Below are 20,145 nucleotides of genomic sequence, written 5' to 3'. Positions count from 1 at the left end.
TAAGGAGTAAAGCAGTGGATGGAAGATCTCTTTCTCTCTCTCTGTAATTGCGTCTCTCTGCTTCTCATGTAAAATGAAAATAGAAATGTTAAAAAAGAGAGAGGGGCCTGGCGCGGTGGCGCAAGTGGTTAAGGTCCTCGCCTTGCACGCCCCAGGTCCCATATGGGCGCCGGTTCTATCCTGGCAGCCCCGTTTCCCTTCCAGCTCCCTGCCTGTGGCCCAGGAAAGCAGTCGAGGACGGCCCAAAGCTTTGGGACCCTGCACCCATGTGGGAGACCCGGAAGAGGCTCCTGGCTTCGGATCGGCATAGCATCGGCCGTTGCGCTCACTTGGGGAGTGAATCATCGGACGGAAGATCTTCCTCTCTGTCTCTCCTGTCTGTATATCCGCCTTTCCAATAAAAAAAAAAAAAATTTAAAAAAGAGAGAGAGAGAGAATGGAGAGGGTAAGGAAGTTTGTGGCTAGTGCCACTCCTGTAATTCTGTCCAAGCCTCTTGATGTGTCAGTGCTTCAACACTTAGCTATAATAGCGTGATCCTTAATGCAAATATCCCAGGGACCACAACAAAATGATTGTGTATTAAAGATTATTACAGAAAAATAAATTAAAAAATGACAAGTAAAGAATAAATCTTAAAACTATCAGGCATTTATTTTCCAGAATTAAGAAAAATCATTGCATTTAATATAACATTTGCAACATTAGAGCCACAATTAAAATCATTCTCTTTTTAAGGAGCCGTTTCTTTTCAATGTTGCTTCTCTCCTGACTTTCTTCTGGAACTCCTGTTAGGAGGAACTTGGACTTTTTTTTTAAAAAAATATTTTTTATTATTCATTTATTTAGTTTTAAAATCTTATTTTCGATGATGCTTACGCAGTTGATTAGGGTGGGAAGCGTAGAGGATTAGGGGAAAGTGGATGAGACAATTGGATTCCAAAATTTTTCTTCTACTTGTATTTGGGGGAGGAGTAACAGGTAAGGGGAGAATCCACACCCAGCCTTCCAAGTGCCTTAGGACCCAGGGATGGTGAACAGTCACTAGATGTCATCCCAGGGTCCCCAATGTGGAACATGCTCTCCACTGAGGAGGTCTAGTTATGACACATGCAATCCACGGTCAGACCACAGATCCTGGAATTCTTCGCATGGTTGGAGTTCTGAGTCCAGCAGTTTAGTTGGGAAGAATCCCAAAGAAACCTTGTCTGAGGTGATCCCAGACCTGACTCATGTATGTGATGGCCAGTGTAGAGTCCAGCTCAGTCTGTCACCTACATCTGCCTATACACACACAGTGGTTGTTGCAATTGCTGGGTCAGTTCTGTCTCCAGCCTCGTCTCTCATATAAACAAATGGATGCCGTGGGCCAGCCCAACTCCGCCCAGCACACACTCAGCCCTCACATACACCAGCGGGAACTGCAGCCTAGTCAGGGTGACCCCCCTCAGAACCCTCACCAGACCTGCCTAGCCCTGGTTCCTACACTTGCCAGTACGTGCAGCACACTGGCCCAGTCTGTCCCGTATCCCATTCAACTCTTGTATTTATCAAAGAGTGTTGAAACTTAGTTCGACCCAGCTGACCCCGCTCTTCAGCCAACACTCATGCTGGCAGGTGCCACTGCCTGTCTAGCCAGGTCTGCCCCCAGTCCTGATTCTCATGCTCACCAGTGGAAGTTGCAGCCCATCAGGTCCACTTCCAGCCCAGGATTTTACACTCACCAAGGTGTTTCTGCAGTCTTGCCTGATAGGACTTTCCCCCAGTCCCAGTGTTTCCCAGCTGATGCTGTGGCAAAACCCAACCAGCCTGATCTTACTCTGGCTCATGTCTGCACCATTGGATACAGTTGCTTAGCCCAGCCTGGCTCTCGATCTAACTCAGCTCACATGTTTCAACACCCATTGATATATACAAGAGCTGCAGATGCACATGGAGGACATGGCAGTCCATTGGGCCCTGCAGAGGCTATCCAGTACCATAGCAGAGGAAGGAGACCAGAGCAAATCGAGTAACTACCCTAGCCAAGCGTTGATAGCAAATATCTGGGCGAATGGAGACGTTAAGGTGGACTATGTCAGTTAGTGGACCTTGGAAAGATTTCCTCATCCTTGGATCGGTGAGATTGACAGCATTTCAGAACTATCAAAACCACTTGAGCAGAACCTTCGGATCATGCTCCAGATTGGGACTCCCTGGGATGGCCTCGGGTGGCCACTCCCCATCCCTGGGAACTGGGATGGCAGGGGAGGCTGGGTGTGGCTTCTCCCCTAAATTCCCATCCCTTCCCCCAAATCAGGAGGAAGAGGCGAAGATTTGGGAACAATGGTCTCACCCTGGTCAACTATGTAAATTTCATCAAAAATGAAAAAGAAAACAAAAATTGAAGAAAAAAAGATGTATCTGTATTTATCTTTTTTTTTTTTCTCTAGTTCAGACTCCAATAATCGGGATCCACCGTGGCCACAAGTCTTTTCACCAGGAAAGTTACATCAATCAGCCTATTGTTGGACACTACTTCCTCCCATGAAAGCTGCCGACCCATGGAAACTCAGTGGAGATACTGTCTACTGCCCGTCTACTGTGCTTTGGGGCTTTGGGCACTTGTTTCTCTTTCTGTCTGACTCTCATTCTTTCCAAATCTTTCTTCTGTTATCAAACCCAGTTGTTCCAGGGAAATGCAGGTGTGTTAAGAAGAATCAACAAGCCATAAAGTGATGTAAGTGACTGATAGAACATCAAAGGATCTTGCATCTTTCATCTTAGTGCACCTTGGCTAGGGACTCAAAGGTGACAATTCTTTCTGTGTGGGTCAAAACCCCCAACATTTCTCTGCCTTTTAAACAGCTTTCCCTCAACCTGAGGTGACTGGGTAATTTTTGAGAAGCAGTGAAAGAGGAGAAAGATAAATCTAAGGTGACTACATAATAAGACTCCAAGGTCTAGACAAAAGTGATGTGCAAACTGTGAAAGAACTTTCAAAGGGTGCGGGAGTCCCAGGGGTCCTGAGCAAGTTTCACTAGACACTCTAGTCTGGCATTCATGCCCATTACATGGATTCTGGTCCTGTTCTTTCCCTGCTAAAGTAAGCGCCTACTATAAGCCAGTAGCTATGAAAATGCCTAGTATGCATTATTTTATCTAACCCTGGCAACAAATCCAGGACAGGATGCATCTCTATTTTACCTATCAGGACACTGAGGCTGCGAGGTCTAAAAGCATTGTCAGGGTCACCTTGCTGGTACATGTGGTGGAACTGGAATTCAACCCTTTTCCTGACTATGAACTTGCCCAGTGGATGCACAGTCCACATGCGCAACTCCTGACACACAAAGGTTTGTTAGAACTCTCCCCTTCTCCCCTCAACGGCTACTCACCTAAACAGCTTGAGATTGTCAGCAAGCTTAGGAATATCGGTAATGTCCTCCTAAGAAAAAACAAGTAACATTTCATGCGCTGGGATCTCATGGGTGAGACTTCCTATGCTGCTTCAGCACTGTCTCATACAGCCGGCAGCCATCTGCCACACATCGCTACTTCCATGTGCATGAACGCACATGCAATAAAATGAAAAACACAGCTCCACCTGCTCCCTAGCCACACCTCTGGTAATAGGGTGTGGGGTGCACGTTGGGCAGAGACTGGGAGGGGCTCAGAGCACATGCAGGGGCTTAGAGGGGGGCCAGCCAAGTTCAATTGCTGGACTTGGGTGTTAACTTGTAGTTACAAATGACTTTTCTGTAAAAATAAAATCTTGTGTAATCTTTATGTGAGAGTAACTCCCGCTACCTCTAGGTCACTGATTAAACCCTCAAGAGGAACTTGGTCCAAAGTTCATTCTGCAGTGTTACTGGTGCTTGTTTTCAAACTGAAAAGCCTATTGTTGGTGTCACATAAAAATATTGAGGGAGGAGGAATTTTACATTTATTTCCAGATGGATCCCTTTCCTGGTACATGAATTCAATGGACAAAACAGGCAGGAGAACTTTGGCTGAGGGGCCCGTGTCTCCGTATGTGAGACCAAAGCCCCGGCACCTTGATAGAACCCTGGCGTTGTCTGCATTTAGTATTTGCTCTTGCATTATGAATTCCTATTTAAAAGCATTTAATAAGAGAATCCACACTGAATGCATAAGTGTACGATGACTAATTCATGACTAATTCTTATCCAGTTACAATGGGCCCACCTCTCTGATTCAGTGACTAAACTAGTAATTACCCTCCCGGTTGAAGAAGTTAAGCAAAAGGGGAGGCAATGCATGAATCAGACATGCAGGGCTTTCCGATGACCAGGCTGACATTAGCTGCACTGCCTGCGAGAGGAAGCAAGGGACGAGTGGGTTTTATTTCTTTATGTTTCGCCGGAAGGTTTTTCTTTATTTATTTCCTGAAGTCAAAGGGCTCAAGAATGTTGCGCAATATGCTAGACATAGACCGTGCTCCATTGAAAGGTATGTCAACAAGCAGATAATACAACGGAAAAGTATTTCCTCCACGCTCACAGTTGCATATGCACTAGCCAGGGTGGCCTCTTCTAGACTTAAGTTTAGGGATCGACCCCACGTTCTGAGAGGTTGAAGTGGAGCCATCTCAGCCGTCACCCCTTATCCAGGCCAACTCTAAAAAGAACTGCTTTGGTAGCAATGAAAACACGTCCTAGTCTTTCTCAGGGTGGCCCGAGGAAAGCTTGGCAGTTTGCTAAGACGAAAGCACAGCCTCCCTTTTTGAAATCAGATGGGATAGCCTCCTGCTTCTGGCAAAGGAAGGTCCTCTCTCTGGGCCCACGGGTCAGAGCAGTCACAGATCTGCGCTGCATGGCAAGTTCCTACCAGAGGGTTGTCTGCTTTTCCACCTTCCAGGGTCACTTCCAGATTCGACAGCGCCGCTTCGACTTCATCAGTCTCACACTCGCTTGTCAAATCCTGTGTTTCAGCTGATAGTGACAGTTTGCTAATGTGATACTGTAACGAAAGCAGAGGGCGTAGAAATGTTACGCATACAAACCAACCCAGGTGCCGCGTCTCCTGTCTCCTTCTTAAACACTATTATTATTGAAAGGAGAGCTACTTCCTGCGTGGGGCAGTTGACATTGAACACAAATTCTGACATTCGTGGTCTGTCAATGGAAGACCTGTTCTCCCCCCAGCCGACCGTGTTTGCAGCAGCAAAGAGGCGAGAATTCTAAGCGCATTTGCTCACAGAGGAGGTTGGTTTTTTTTTTAAGGGACATTTGACATTTAAATTTACTCTCCTCATTCTCAGCTCTTCCTTCAAAGAAAAAAAAAATCCAACAGGAAGACAATGCAACTGCAAGCAGAACGCACCTGATTTATCTCCTTCTGAAAAAGTCACCAACCTGCCCGTACCTGCAGGGCTGCGAAGATCAACATCTCCTCCTCCGTGCAGTCAATTTCCTCTAAGAGGATGGCCCACCTCGCTTGCTCGTAGAGTTGGTTTATTCGGACAGCATCGTACTAGAGACAAAAACAGACATGCGTGGGGGAGCTTTTCCATTCTGCAGCACAAAAAGCACTGGGGAGTGACCCGGCTCATGGGCAGGTGCAACGGAACCTCAGTTCAGGGAGCTGAAAGACGCACCTCCATCCTTCCTGTGCCTCAGCTCATTTTACTGATGCATCTGGAACTTCCTTCTCCCAAGTATTTCCAGACCTTCTTCCGCTCCATGATGGCCCCTCTTTTTCACTGACCACACTTACGGGAGTGAACCTGAGCATGGACATGGCTATATACAGTATGAAGGAGGAAGACTCTCCAAGGCCATCTGCAAGTTCAGTACAACCCCAGGCAGGATGTGACTGGCAACTTCTAATGGAAATTTGCTGAAGTCGATTCTCCAGTTAAACACAAAGGACAATATTTTATTATTGCCAGGAGGAAGAATACTGGGGGAGACGCTTGCTCTCCAGCCATTAAAATATATAATTAAAACCTCAGTAATTAAATGAGTGTGGTATTGGTATAGTGATTGACAAAGAATCAATAAGACAATGTCTGGAATCCGACTTCCATATGTAGATAAGTGTAATGTTAAATAAAAATGATACTGTATAGAATGTATAACATTGTACATAGGGAAGAAGCAATTCACGCTCTGAACAGGGTTGATAGCATCTGTCATTTGGACAACATGATGTACATAAATTGTAGACAAAGTGAGTGAGGATGTGAACTAGTGTGGCAGTTATTTAAAGGCATAAGCACAGAATTTGATCCAGAAAGCTCACTTGTGGATATTTCATTGGGATCCACAGAAACCTAAACAGGTACATGCGACCAATGTTTACAGCAGCATGCGCCACACCAGCCAAGGAGGCACAAACTATTCAGCTGCTGACAAACCAACTTGTACGGGTATCACTGACAAGGATGCCACTCCAGAAAACATGGTACCACTTTCTACCCCGACCTCATGGTACTCCTCCACCCCCGTCCCATCTCACTCTCTGTTCTTGAGTTTTCTCTCCTCTTTCCTCCCTCCCATCCTTTTTTCCTTCTCCCCTCCTCCTCTCCTTTCTTCTTGAACAGTTTCACCCCAAGTGGGCACGTCCAGGCATTCTGCTGCTGCCCAGTGCATCCAGGTTCAGGCAGGGCAGACCCCCCATCCTATGTCAGACTTTACCCTTCACTGCTGACCTTGACAAGGCCTAAGACAAGGGCCATTGTCAAGCCTAATTTCTCTCTAGGTCTGGCTTGATTTTTAAAAAAATGGATCTAAATTGTGGTATGACACACTTACTATTTAACCCTAAGTCTAGAGCCCAGTGGCACCCAACAGGCATTCACACTGCGCAGTGGCCAGCACCAGGGTCCAATGACTGGACGACTCCTCTCATGGAGACCAAGACTCCACACCCAGGCAACAATGGACTCTGTCGGATGCTTGATTTTTTTTTATAGTGAGTATACATGTGACTAAGTCCTTTGAGATAAATACAGAGAAGGAGCAGAAAGATCCTTAGAGTACATTTATCACACTCTGATTAGCATTTGTTTATTTTTTCCTTTTATTTGAGGCTTATGCACACAAAGAGGAGTTAACCCTACACGTGAAATCCTGAAGTCAGCCAAATGCAGCAGAATGCAGAGGAGCACTGGGACCCTGGTCTATGGAGTCCTTCTCCGGCTTTCCACGGGCGCTGGAGGAGAGGGACAGATGCCCAACCAAGTGTGTGGGACTCAGGGGCCTCACAGCTTTATGAACCTTGCCAGGTGTCACAAAAAGCTGGGGAAGCAGCCCAGAGCACCTCTCAACAAACAAAAGCAAAACACATGCAAGAAGAGTCACAACAGGATTACTTAGAGCAAGCCCCAAACTAGAAACATCCAATGTCCCTCAACTCCTGAATAGACAAAGAAAATCTGGCATAGCCATCCATCAGTCGGGTTCCCACTCAGGAATCCAAGAGGTGCCTAACTGACTCTGGCAACATTGCATGCACCTCAACATGGCACGCCTGAAAAGAATCTAGGTCAAAAATTACCTATAGGGCCAGCGTTTTGGCGTAGCAAGTAAAGCTGCCATTTGCAGCACTGGCATCTCATATGGGCGCCGGTTCGTGTCCTGGCTGCTCCTCTTTCCATCTAGCTCCCTGCTAATGCACCTGGGAAAACCGTGGAGCATGGCCTCAGCGTCTGGATCCCTGCCTTCCTGGCTTCTGGCTTTGACCTGGCTCAGCCCCTGCCCCTGTGGCCATCTGGGGAGTGAACCAGCAGATGGAAGATTTGTCTGTCTCTCCCTCTCTGTGGCTTTGACTTTCAAATAAATAAATAAATGATTTTTTTTTTTAAAAAAAAAAAGACCTAAAAATGAGTCTATGATGTTTGGGGAAAACCAAACTTGAGACAGAAAGTAGACCAGTGGAGGCGTGTCAGGGAGTGATCGGCCACACCCGTAAGGAAATTTTCCAGAAGGTGTTTTAAAGCTGGATTGCGGGGGCAGATGGTGAAGTCACCACCTGGGGTTCCCACATCCTGTACGGGGCGCCTGGGTTCCTACTCAGCTTCCTGCGAATATGAACCCTGGGCGGTAGCAGGTGAGGGTTCAGCTGCTTGTGGCCCTGTTCTCCATGTGATAGAGCAGGGGAGAGTTCCAGGACTCTGACTTTGACCTAGCCCAGCCCTGGCTGATAGGGGATCTGGTGATTGAATTAGCAGACAGTAGATCCTCTCTGTGTCTCTTGATCTGTTTCATATCAAAAGAGGTGATTTATTTTTTATTTTTCAGCAATATAGCATGGATAGTAGTAACACATTGAGCGATCTCCGTACCGACAGATATCTAGGTAGTTTTCAACATCTTCCTAAAACAAACAAAAAAAATGTAATAAAAACTTTATGTTTATGCCTCCTAATAACCACATGTGAGGTGCAGTATATATTCTTAGGAGAATTCCTGGGTAAAAGCTGAATAGAACTTGTAATTCTATTGGAAACGCCAAATTGCCTTCCATAGAGGCTAGACTGAATTTGTACTTTGACTTGTAAGAAATGTATGGGAGAACCTGTTTTGCCACATTCTCGCTAAGGTAGCCTGTGAAACTTTGATATTTGCCAATGTATCTCGATGGTACTTCTTTTTCTATGAACCATGTATTCATATTCCTTGTCCATCATCCCACCAGGTTGTTGGTCTTTTTAAAAGTCTAATTTGTAGTGATTCTTCATGTCAGGGAAATGAATTTTCTGTTTGCACTTTGTGTTGCTAAGACTTTTTAACTTCCTTATAGCTTTTTTATTTTGGTCATACACAATATTTTCTTTTTTATTAAACTGTACTAACCTTTTATGGATTCTGGATTTTTTTTTTAATGTTTTGAGTGCATTCTTTTTGAAATTCATTCTACATTAAAAAAATGACTTATTTGTTCATTTGGTTTGCAAGGAAGAGAGATGGGAGAGAAGGAGAGAAAAAGTGAGCAAAACAGAAGTCAATCTTGCACCTGCTGATTCTCTCTTCAAATGCCCTCCACAGCTGGGCTGGCCCAGGCAGAAGCCAGGAGCCAGGGACTCATACCTTCCACTTGGGTGTCAGGGCTACAACGCCTGAGCCAGTGCTTGCTGCCTTCCACGGTGTACATCAGCAGAAAGCTGAGCCACGCGTGGGATCCAGGCAGTCCCGCATGGGAGGCAGGCCGGCAAAGCAACATCCTAAGCACTGCTCGCAGCGCCTGCCCTTGTGCTTCGTGACACCTTACAGACACACCGCTTCCCACTTTGGCCCGTCGGCTTTGCCCCTCTAAAAGCCAGAGAAGCAAAGGTTGGAATGACCTAGATCACAGCTCTTCCTTCCCATTTCAGTTACTGCTGTTGTCTTCAAATAATGCTTATTCCTAGTATTGATTCAAAATCGAGCTAGTTTTGAGACCCGCCTCTAGCCCGTATTTATCCTATTCACTTAGAACCACAGGTGCTATCATGCCTATTTTAAGAAAGATTTTAGTTACTATAATCTATTTTTTGTAATCTTGTGCATTTGATTTAATTAATTTAAAAAACAAGATTTATTTATTTTCATTGGAAAGTCAGATATACAGAGAGGAGGAGAGACAGAGAGGAAGATCTTCTGTCTGATGGTTCACTCCCCAAGCAGCCTCAATGGCCAGAGCTGAGCCAATCCGAAGCTAGGAGCCAGGAACTTCTTCTGGGTCTCCCACGCGGGTGCAGGATCCCAAAGCTTTGGGCCGTCCTCGACTGCTTTTCCAAGCAGGGCTGCCGGGATTAGAACCGGGGCTTATATGGGATCCTGGGGTGTTCAAGGCGAGGACTTTAACTGCTACACTACCGGGCCGGGCCTGAATTTTATTTAATTAATTTAAGAACTCTCGTGTAAGGTCTGATATTTTTGGGTTCTCAGTACGCGACTTAAGTTCTTGGCATTTAGTACTGGCTTAATAAATATGTGAATAAATAAAAATCAGATGGGTCACAGTCTGATTAGGTAAAAGGGGCCAAATTACTACCATTGAAATGAGCAAACACCAGAGTATTATTTGTTATTTGTATTATTTGTTATTTGTATTACCTAGTTTCAGCAAAGGAAAGTAAGGCAGCTTACTAACGTAGATGGCATATGGTAAGACTGCTTAAATTAACTAAAAATCAGGCAAAGAAAAATGAGAGTTGAGTGAAGACTTGGCTCAGAACGTGTGACTTTGGTTCCACTGACAAAGCGAAAAAGAAAATTCACTTATATAACTCACACTACTTTTTAATCAAACCTATTAAGTAAGAGAAACAGCACTGTAATCACTCCTAAAGATCTCATCAAAGAAGAGTCCAAATGTGCCCTCTGCCCTGACTCAGTGGGAGTTATACTGACATGGGCATTCACCCCTTGAACAGGTGCCCAGCAGTAAGAGAAAGAAGCAACAGAGTTGTCACGGGAGCAGCCAGCCTGGCCACTTAACCACTGACCCAGAGCCCCACAACGTGGCTGTGAGAAGCAAGAAAGGGGAGAAATTCAGAGAACTTAGCCCACATTCGTGTCCAACAAACTTCAGGTGGGAGATGTGCACTGGCAGTGGAGACGCAGGCCAGCTGAGACTTCATTTCTCTAACACAGCCCCCCGTTTTCCAGCCCCCCAGGAGTGTATGAAGCTCCCAGATAAAAGTGTTGCCTGGACCACCACGTGAACTTGGCTTGCTTACGGGAGGGAGGTCGCCCTTAATCTTGACCCCTGAAAACCATTTTCCTTCCTGAGCCTCGAAGGCTTCAGGTGCATAAGCTCCTCTCCGCTGGAACGCAGAGGGCACCTCGCACAGACCCCCGTACGTGTCGGCAACTTAGGGGCCACATAGCAGGTCCACTGGGAAGCACAAGGCATACACCTGGCTCAGTCTAACCTCGCAGAGCTAGCGAGCACACACAGAATCATCAGAAATGCTGACAACTGAATGGCTCCATTGTACACTCCTACGCATTCACAGGATAAGAGAGAGCAAGTGAGGGAAGAGGAAAAACATCTTACCTTAGGGTTCAAGTCGAAGAAACTGTAGTATTTAAACCGCAACAGTAGCTGCTCGTCCTCCTGGATGCCTTGTTCCATAAGGGAGCGCGAGGAGTCCAGCCAACTGGAAAACAGAGGTTTGGGGTGAGCCGGTCACTTTATGGGCATACTCGTCATGGTATTACGTTACAGATGAAGGCACTTAAAAATGTGGAAAAACGAAACTGGAAGAAAAGTGCAAAAAATCCTGTCAAACCCATGCAGTTTTTCTTAAATAATATACATTTTCTACAAGCTTTTTGAAGATCTCTTTATATATGGATTTTAATTTTTTTAAAGATTTTTATTTATTTTTACTACAAAGAGGAGGAGAGACAGAGAGGAAGCGCTTCCATCCGATGTCACTCCCCAAGTGAGTCGCAATGGCCTGTGCTGCACCAATATGAAGCCGGGAACCAGGAACCTCTTCCGGGTCTCCTACGTGGGTGCAGGGTCCCAAGGCTTTGGGCCGTCCTTGACTGCTTTCCCGGGCCACAAGCAGGGAGCTGGATGGGAAGCAGGGCCGCTGGGATTAGAACCAGCACCCATATAGGATCCTGGGGCGTTCAAGGCGAGCACGTTAGCTGCTAGGCCACGCCGCCGGGCCCTCAATTTTTTTTTTTTATGCCAAAACTTTTTAAACTCAATTTCCACAAACTTTTAGAACTGTGATTCTTCTTAAGATCAAGTTAATGTAACAAAAATCAGTATGCATCAGAATAGTCTCCACTTGCATTATAAGGTTTTTCATATACACTTCAAAAAACTATTTCAAGAAATTCATGAAAAAATGGAATTAAAAGTCTGACTTTATTTTGGTGCACAATTTAAAAAAAATCAGCTTTTTTCACAATGGGCATTTTCCATGTATTATGCAAAACTATTTTATATTGAGCTTTTTTTTTTTTGGACCAAAAGCACTCCTGCTTTGAATTCAATTGTCAGGAACTTTCTGAAACACCTTGTATGTCCGTGTATTTTTTCCCTTTGCTCAGTGACACTAACAGTGCAGGGGCCAGGTGGTTTTCCTGAGCTCAGTGTGACAGCAGAGGAGCCTGGGGGCCTGAGCCACCAGGTGACAGTCACATTGTCACGCTGTGTGCTGGAGCCAGCAGCAGATTCTGTCTGCCCGGCCTCCCCACTGTATCAGGTGGTCCACCCAAAAAGCCTGTGTGCCTCTCCACAGTGAGAACAATATTCATGGCTGTCCAACAGGTTGGCCCCTAGCCACAGGTGGCTTCAACGTGATGAGCGGGTGCATTCCAATTCATTTAAATTCCAATGTGAAATCCTTAGGTGGCTGGTGGTTTCTGCACTGAGACACAGAATCCTAAGGTTGAAAAATAAAACCAGATGTTGGTGGGGGGTAAACAGTGGACATGAAAAAGCTACTGAGGGACCTACAGGGAACGAGAAGCAGCCGTTGGCACTGCATAGCAAAGTCTTGAATGTCCATCGCTTGATGCCCAGTTGGGGAACAAGCATGACCAAAAAGTCATCTCCATCCTGTGGGCCAAGGCAGAGATCACTCTTCACATAAAGGGGTCCACGCGACCCTGCAGTAAGCAGACTGTCGGAGTGACAGGGAACAGATTGTTCTGGAACACTGATACTTGAGAAGCAGGAGGGGTGTGGTGGGTGACAGGGCAGCTTTATTAGACAAGAAGGGAGCGGGCAGTACAGCCATGTCCTGGGGGCCAGTGACAGCGAGAGCCGGTCAGAATGGGGGCCCAGCTAGATCAGATAGAGAATGGCGAGTGGCCAAGAAGTTTGGCTCATTTAGTGGGCAAGAGAAAAGCAAAAGAAGTGGTAGTTAGAGAAATAGTTTGGATGTATTTCGTGAGTCATTCCAAATGGGGATGCAGGTCTTGCTGATACGTTAAGGGAGAAGTGACACGCTACAAGAGAAATCGGAGCCCGGGGGCTGCCCTGGCACTCCCCTGGAACTGGTCTCCCACAGCCCACTGACGTCACCTTGCCCACCACCGTGGTCAAGAACTGGTATTCACATGCGCGAATCTACCAAGTTCTCCCAACCCATACATTCTGCTCTTCTGCAATGTACTGAAAGCTGCATTCCCCAATCTCACTTGTTGTTGTTGTTGCTGGGACAATCAGCACTGCCTCTTGCTAATGCAGCGCAACCCCCGGATCTCTATTAACTCCCCTCCCCTCCAGCTTTACTGTATTGGCACCAGTTCTGAGAGAGGCAAAACGGAGGCGGCTCCTGACCCTGCGTTAAACTTGGCTTTATCGATGAGCGTCCAGGGCTGGTACATGTCACTGAGCACTTCTGGTGACTGCGGGGGCTGGCTGAAGGCGAGGATGTTGCAGTTGTGGTCCGTCAAAGGGCTGTCGCTGAACCACGTCATGGTGGAGGAGGCCGGCGTCCCGTTGACGGGGTCATACATTGGCGTCATGGTCTTACTGTATAAGCCAGAACTTACTGAAAGACAAGGGTCGCATGCATGCTGATATGAGACTCGGGGGGCGGGATCTGCAGGAAAATCAGTACCCACAATCCCTGCACTCAACTGAAGTTTGACCTTCAAGATTTGTACCCTGCAGAAAAATCTCCGGAGTCGTCATGGGAAGAGATCAGTCTACAGGTTGATCATTGGACTCTAATTTGCATAAAATGCCATTACCCCCCACCTTTTCCTCTTGGCGTTGCAACGGACTTGCCAGGAAGGCCTCAATGTAATAAGCAAGCTGAGATTTGGTTATTCGATATACAAAGGAACAGCTAATGCCCCTCCGGAATGGTTTCCATCTGCCCTCTCCTCCCTTACTCCACAGAAAGCTGAATTGAGGGAAGAATCGCACAAAACAGAACCAGGAAGAGAGATGCCCATTTAAGAGCGCCAGCAGATCTCTTTTCTAAACAGCGTTCATTTTTAAATCCCAATTTCATGCCCAGCTATGCTAAACTTCACATACATCAGCAGCATGAGATGTGATGCTAAAAGAACAAATGACTAGGGTTGGCACTGTGGCACAGTGGGTCAGGCTACCACTGTGATACTGCCAACACCTGTCACAGCATGGGAGTCCCAGCAGCTCTGCTGGGAGAGAGCTGGCCTGCTGCCTTCAGCCCGGCCCAGCCCTGGCCGTGAATCTACAGAAGGAAGATTTCGCTATCTCTCGCTTTCTCTGCCTTTCAAATTAAATAAAAAATATTCAGCAGACATGTTTACAAAATCTACAATCTTCTTCCTCCTTTGCTTGGGGGGTGTCAGATGTACGTAACCCCGATGTGTTTCCCCTCTAAAATCACAAATCAAAACAATGATGAAAGACCTGCCACAGATCGCACCTGGTGAACCTGAGCTTGTCGAGGAACACTCCAGGTCCAGGACGTCTTCAATCACAGGCTCCCTGTTACTCTTGTCTTTTTTCTTCTTCTTCTTGAAATAGTCACCAGAAGGCTTTAGTAAGGACAATTCTTCCGATCTTCTGATATCTAAATACAAGATAAAATAAAAGATAACAAACAACAAATTCAACTTTTTTTTAAAGATTTATTTTATTTTTATTGGAAAGGCAGATTTAAAGAGAAAGGAAGATCTTCATCTGCCAATTCACTCCCCAAATGGTCGTAATGGCTGGAGCTGAATTGATCTGAAGCCAGGAGCCAGGAGCCAGGAGGCTCTTCCAGGTCTCCCACATGAGTGCAGGGTCCCAAGGCTTTGGGCCGTCCTCTACCACCCTCCCTGGCCACAAGCGGGGAGCTAGATGGGAAACGGAGCAGCTGGGACATGAACTGGTGCCCATATGGGATCCTGGTGCGTGCAAAGCGAGCATTTAGCCACTAAGCCACAGTTTAAAAGAAGCAGGATGAAAAGCAAAAGGAAATTCCTAAGAAGTGAACGCATCCCTGAAGATGGCACCCGTGAAGGGGAGGGAGCAGAAGGGGAAGAAACAGTCACTGGAGACTCAGTCCTGATTTGTTTTTCAATTTTTTTGATGAAAATATTTTAAATGGAACCAAAGCAAAGGGAATAGCGTAAAACTCCTCTCCATGTGTGTTACCATTCTGTTTCAACCACTGTTAGCATTTTGCTGCTGTTTCATTTCGTGTGGAGGACACACACACACAGATGCAGAACAAGGCAGAGAGAGTGCTCTTTCATCCATTGGTTCACTACTGAAACTTTTGCACCTAGCCAGGGCTGGGCCACATCCAGGAGTCGCGAGCTGCATCCTGGTCTCCCACATGGGAGGCAGGAGTCCAAGTACTTAAGCCATCAGCTGCTGCTTCCCAGAGCTCAGGTCGGCAGGAAGCTGGATGCGAAGTAGAGTGTTAGAGACTTATTCCAGCTTCTGCCATAAGGGATTCTAGCGGGGAGCTAGTGGGGAGCTAGTGGGGAGCTAGCGGGGAGCTAGCGGGGAGCTAGTGGGGAGCTAGTGGGGAGCTAGCCACTGTGCCAAACACTTGCCCTGTTTGTTTCTCTGTGTCATGTACTTACCATCGACTTTTCTCTTCTTCTACCCTCCTTCTTTTCCCTTTCGCTTTTTAAACACCACCAAGGGCCATGCCTGCTGTTTCCCTTATGGACCCAGGAGCTGAAAACTTTTACACCACCCAACAGCTCCTTCCAGCCCTGTGGCCAGCCTCCCCATCTCTCTCCTCTCCATCTCAAAGCCTGCTGACCCAGCATCCCACAGCCAGAGCCTGCAAAACACCCACGTGGGCAGGGATGAATGGGCCCCAAGAGCAGCTCTCAGGGAGGGATTAGAGTGGGGCAAAGAGACTTTGTGCTCGAGGTTAGTCAGCCCTGTTAGTCAGGTCTGTCTGTTGGCGTCCCTGAGCGGATCCTAGTGTGACTTGGTGGGTGACATGCTCTTTCTTTAAGTGGTGACCTCTTTCCCATCTCACTTATCTACCCTCACCCCACAGTCCCTGACATGACTTCCCAAATAAACTATCTGCACCTGTAGGCTTATCTTGGCATTTGCTTCTGGAACCCAAACCCCTCTTCCTCATTCATTGGATACGTTTCTGAATGCTGATCAGACCAGCAGATAAGTACGCACTGCCCTGTCCAGCCATTGCCCCAGGTCAAAGCCAAGGAATGTGGGTGTTTCCGGGCTTAGCGCCAGACCCAGAGCAGTGGTCACACTGAGCATGGTTGACGGACACACTTGCAACCACTTCAGTGCACAGTAGACATAGCAGCCTCGTGATGAGCTGAAACTTCAGACAGCAAAACAGAAATCCCAACAGCCTCCAAATTTGAGTTAGCTTTAATTGATTAGATATAAAAAGCAGTGATCAGAAATGCCAAGTTTGGAGGGGGGGTGCTGATGTTGTGGTGTAATAGGTAAACTGCTTCCTGAGAGGCCAGTATCTCCGAGGAGTACAAGTTCAAGTCCTGGCTGCTCCACTTTGGATCCAGGTCCGCGCTCATGCTCCTGGGAGGGCAGCAGAGGATGGCTCAAGTGTTTGGGCTCCTGCGTCCATGTAAGAGACCCAGATGAAGCTGCTGGCTTCTGACTTTGGCTGGACCCCTCCCTGGCCACTCTGGCAACTTGGGGGAGTGAACCAGCAGATGGCAGATCTCTTTCTCTGCCTCTCTTTCCCTCTCTACAGCTGTTTTTTTAAAGTAAATTATAAAAAATAAAAGAAGAGAAATGCTAGTTGAGCCCTTGGGATCAGCATGAGTGGTCTCCCCAGCAAAAGGCAACATGGGAGTGCTGTGCTGCTTCTGAAATCTCAAGTGTCGGGCGCCATGATGATGTGCCTCCAACCCACAGCAGCGTGTGGAGGCTACGGCTTCATTGAGCTCCACCTAACATAAACCACCCTGCTTCCACATCCTTGCTAGAATCTCATTGAAAACACTGTGCATTTGTTCTTGCCGTTTGCCCAGCAGGCATCAGGAAGACGGCTGGGACCTGGGGGTTGATTTATTTACCCTACAAATACTGAGCAGCTAACGCGTGCCAGCATGGTGTCAGGAGCTGGGAACAGAGCTGTTGGCCAAGCAGTTCCTGCCCTGTGTCCTCCTGCTGGCCCGTTCCCCTCCTTGGACAACCCACCCCTTCTCAATGACCCGTCTTCTGCTCTTATCTGTCACACGGATCGGTTGAGCTCTGACCCTGTCTGCCAGGGGCCAGGTGGTCCCGTCCCCTGTATCACTTGTACATCCCACACTCATCACAGGTCAGGGGGACAGTAGGTGCTCATTAAACATTCGCTGAGTAAATGCAGGAGTGCGTGATGCGGCTCTCCAGCTTAACGAAGAAGACAGATTTCTTAGTAACACAGTCAGTATTCTGTGCTCAAACGCCAACTTTTGATCCTGGCACTAAACAATACAATTTCAGAAAATCTAAACATCATCATGGCACAAGGCTCCCTCCGTTTATGGAATCCCACAGATGCTGAGACTGTGGGACAGCCAATCCCCAGACAATCGAGTTTCCAGTCCTAAGTCTGTGCACTTTTTGGCTTCCCGAATGATTTTTGTAGACCCTGCAGCTTAGCAGAGCCAGGTGTTAATGAAACAATTAAGGCATTGCAATACACCACTCCAAAACGCTACCTTCACATCACAGCACGCCTTTGTTTGCCCTGACTGTAATCATGATTTGAATATAGCTTAGAGAATGAATTGGGGGCGGGCTCTCCGAATGGTCTGGCTCTGCCGTTTTCTTCCGCCTTTGGGCGGAAGTGAATCTGAATTACGCCAGTGATGCTCTCTGTGGTTTAACACCTAACGGACATCTGCAGTGCGCAGACCTGGGCTGGAGGTGTGCTGCCAAGAGAAGCGGGCTCCTGCGCCGTGCAGTCTTCTCGTGAGCTCAAGACTCACTTTGGTTTTCTGTCCTGTTTGCTAGGAGTCCACAGAGAGCCCCGCAGGGTACTCACTCAGGGTCCTGCAGATGTCCGTGACGGCTCTGAACACCACGGCGGAGAAGCTGACCCGCAGTCTCACCGTCTTCACATTGGGCAGGCGCAGGCGGAGGGTTTTATGCTGCGGGGTGAACAGCAGCCTGGCGTCGGCCTGCACCCCGCATTTATCCAGGGTCCAGTGGGTTTTCAGCAGCCAGCAACGCTTCTGTTCCCACCAGAGGGCGAAGTCTGACCAGTCCTGCGCGAGGTCTGCAAAAACAGAGTACACGGAGGAGTTGCAAGAGCGCCAGCCAGACAAGTGGGCAGGTGCCAGGCGCTCTGGGGGCGGGGGAGGGGATGGCATGGTCGAAGTGCAAAAACTGGAGCCGGCAGAGGACTATCTGCTCCTGGTCCTCCTTGCGAGGCAGGGAGGAAACGTGTGAATGTCACCCTCGCCCGCATTGAAATGCCGCGGGAAAAAACAGGATCACGGCATTTTTGCTCATGATAAATGCCAACGTCTTTAAAATCCCTTGATGTTACCATCTTTTTTAGAAGGCCAGGAGGATGTGGCTTCACGTAGTAAAATTTGTTTCTCTTGTAGAAGTGTATCCTTCCACCAGAGCATCATGCTGGAGGACCAGGGGTTCCCTGTCACCTCCCAGACCAGGGAACCCCGAAACTGACACCTCAGTCTTATCCATCACGTGCAGCACTGAGCAACATGGCCATCCCCCATCTTCAAAAGCAACTACATGGAAATTAGAGCTGAAAGTTCACCCCATTCTATGCAGGCATCAACATAGAAGCTTTCCTGTCCTGAAGCATGGATATCAATATTAACTTTCCCTTTCATCGTGTTGAAGTAAGTATTTAAGCCTTTATTTTGCTAAATTAAGAGGTCCCAGGTAAGAAAACCTCTCTCAGTGCTGTTAGTAGATGAATACATTGGTATGTCTTTGTTTTTTCAAATGTCAAGGCTTTTAAAAGTAATTATTTTAGGGGAAGAGAGAGCGAGTGAGTGTGTACACATGAGAGAAGAAAGAGAGAGAGAGAGAGAGTCTCCAAATACCCAGAAAAGCTGGGCCTATGGGGTTGGACCAAGGATGAGGGGCAGGAATTCAATCCAATTTCCTCTCCTGGATGGCAACCTTGAGCCACACCCTGCTGCTCCCAGTCTGCGAGGAGTAGGAAGTCGGAGTGTGTTGTAGGAGGTGCGAATGGAGCCACGTGCTCAGATAGGAGGTATGGTAGGTATACTTTCTGCATGTAAATTCCATCTAAAGGGTTTTCTTTCACTAGTGGAAAGGGGAAGCCAGCATGAGGGGATGGGACATAAAAGGAAATGCTAAGACAATCAGACAAGTAAATTCTGGGCCTGTGATATTGGTGCTCTTGTGTTTAAACGCAGAGTTTAAGTGTTGGGGTGACACAGAGCTGACATGGCAGAGAACTGAGTAGTATCCTAATTCCTTGCCACCTCACGCCACTTGAGATGCCCCTGTGCAATGGGCATCCTTGCAGAAACACAGCATCAAATCCACGGAGGAGCTTTAGCTTGCCACCAAGCTGTCAGGCTGCCCCAGCGTGACTACCAATCCATGGCTCCTGCAGGACCACCCAGTTCGCCTCCTTTTCCTGGGAGAGATTGGGAGGCAGGGAGTGCTTGCTGCTGGGGGCCCTTAGAAGATGAGCGACCAGAAAAGCTCAAAGATCAGAGCCCTGGACAACACAAGACAGCTCCCGGTCCTTGGGGATGTAACAGGGCTTCTCATACAGAGGCGTAAGGAAACAGCAACTTACTGATCTGTTCTACTAACTTGAGCATCACTCCCCCGACGTGCAGGTCTCCAGACACTCTGAGTCTGACTTCTTCCTGCTCCTCTTTATCGGGATGGTCGACACGCACCACCAGCTCCCAGGACGCGGAGGCAAAGTCACTGGACGAGAGCATCGCGGTGCGTGCAGGTGTCTGGCTGGTGGAAAGGCAGATCAGACATGGAGCAGAACATAAGGAAGGGACTGGAACATGCTGGTGGATTCTACACGACAAAAGTTGCTTAGAAATGCTTTTGCTTGTCATTTTAACTCCCTCCTCAAAAGACTCCGTGGTGTGCCCCATGCCCTAGAGATGAAAGTCAGCGTCTTAACTTGGAATGCTCTTACTTTCCAGCCACTGAAGTTGATGTCTTTCTTCTGCCTGCTCAGCCACCTTGCAGGACCACTTGGCCACGCCTTCTCTTTGTCCACACGACGAACTTATTTCCGCCCCTCCCATTTCATGACCTTCTCTGAACTATTT

At 47.5% G+C, this 20,145-nt stretch overlaps 1 protein-coding gene across 1 annotated transcript in view; it reads right to left on the bottom strand.

The window, feature by feature from the left end:
- FERMT1 (FERM domain containing kindlin 1) overlaps positions 1 to 19,797 on the bottom strand; it is a 29,686-nt gene extending 9,889 nt beyond the window's left edge. The window contains exons 1-8 of the mRNA XM_040981204.1: positions 19,647 to 19,797; positions 17,880 to 18,113; positions 14,322 to 14,468; positions 13,238 to 13,451; positions 10,988 to 11,090; positions 5,366 to 5,473; positions 4,829 to 4,960; positions 3,376 to 3,425 (exon numbers count right to left, since the gene is read on the bottom strand). Of these exons, the coding sequence (XP_040837138.1) occupies positions 3,376 to 3,425; positions 4,829 to 4,960; positions 5,366 to 5,473; positions 10,988 to 11,090; positions 13,238 to 13,451; positions 14,322 to 14,468; positions 17,880 to 18,113; positions 19,647 to 19,797 (1,139 nt within the window). The remainder of the gene's footprint in view (positions 1 to 3,375; positions 3,426 to 4,828; positions 4,961 to 5,365; positions 5,474 to 10,987; positions 11,091 to 13,237; positions 13,452 to 14,321; positions 14,469 to 17,879; positions 18,114 to 19,646) is intronic.
- Positions 19,798 to 20,145: the final 348 nt, after the last annotated feature.

This window comes from Ochotona curzoniae, unplaced genomic scaffold (assembly GCF_017591425.1).
Source record: "Ochotona curzoniae isolate NIBS_2020 unplaced genomic scaffold, NIBS_Ocur_1.0 contig_3520, whole genome shotgun sequence".
In the NCBI taxonomy this organism is placed as follows: domain Eukaryota; kingdom Metazoa; phylum Chordata; class Mammalia; order Lagomorpha; family Ochotonidae; genus Ochotona; species Ochotona curzoniae.
The sequence above is the reverse complement of the archived record's forward strand: the minus strand, read 5'-3'. Positions and strand labels throughout refer to the sequence as shown.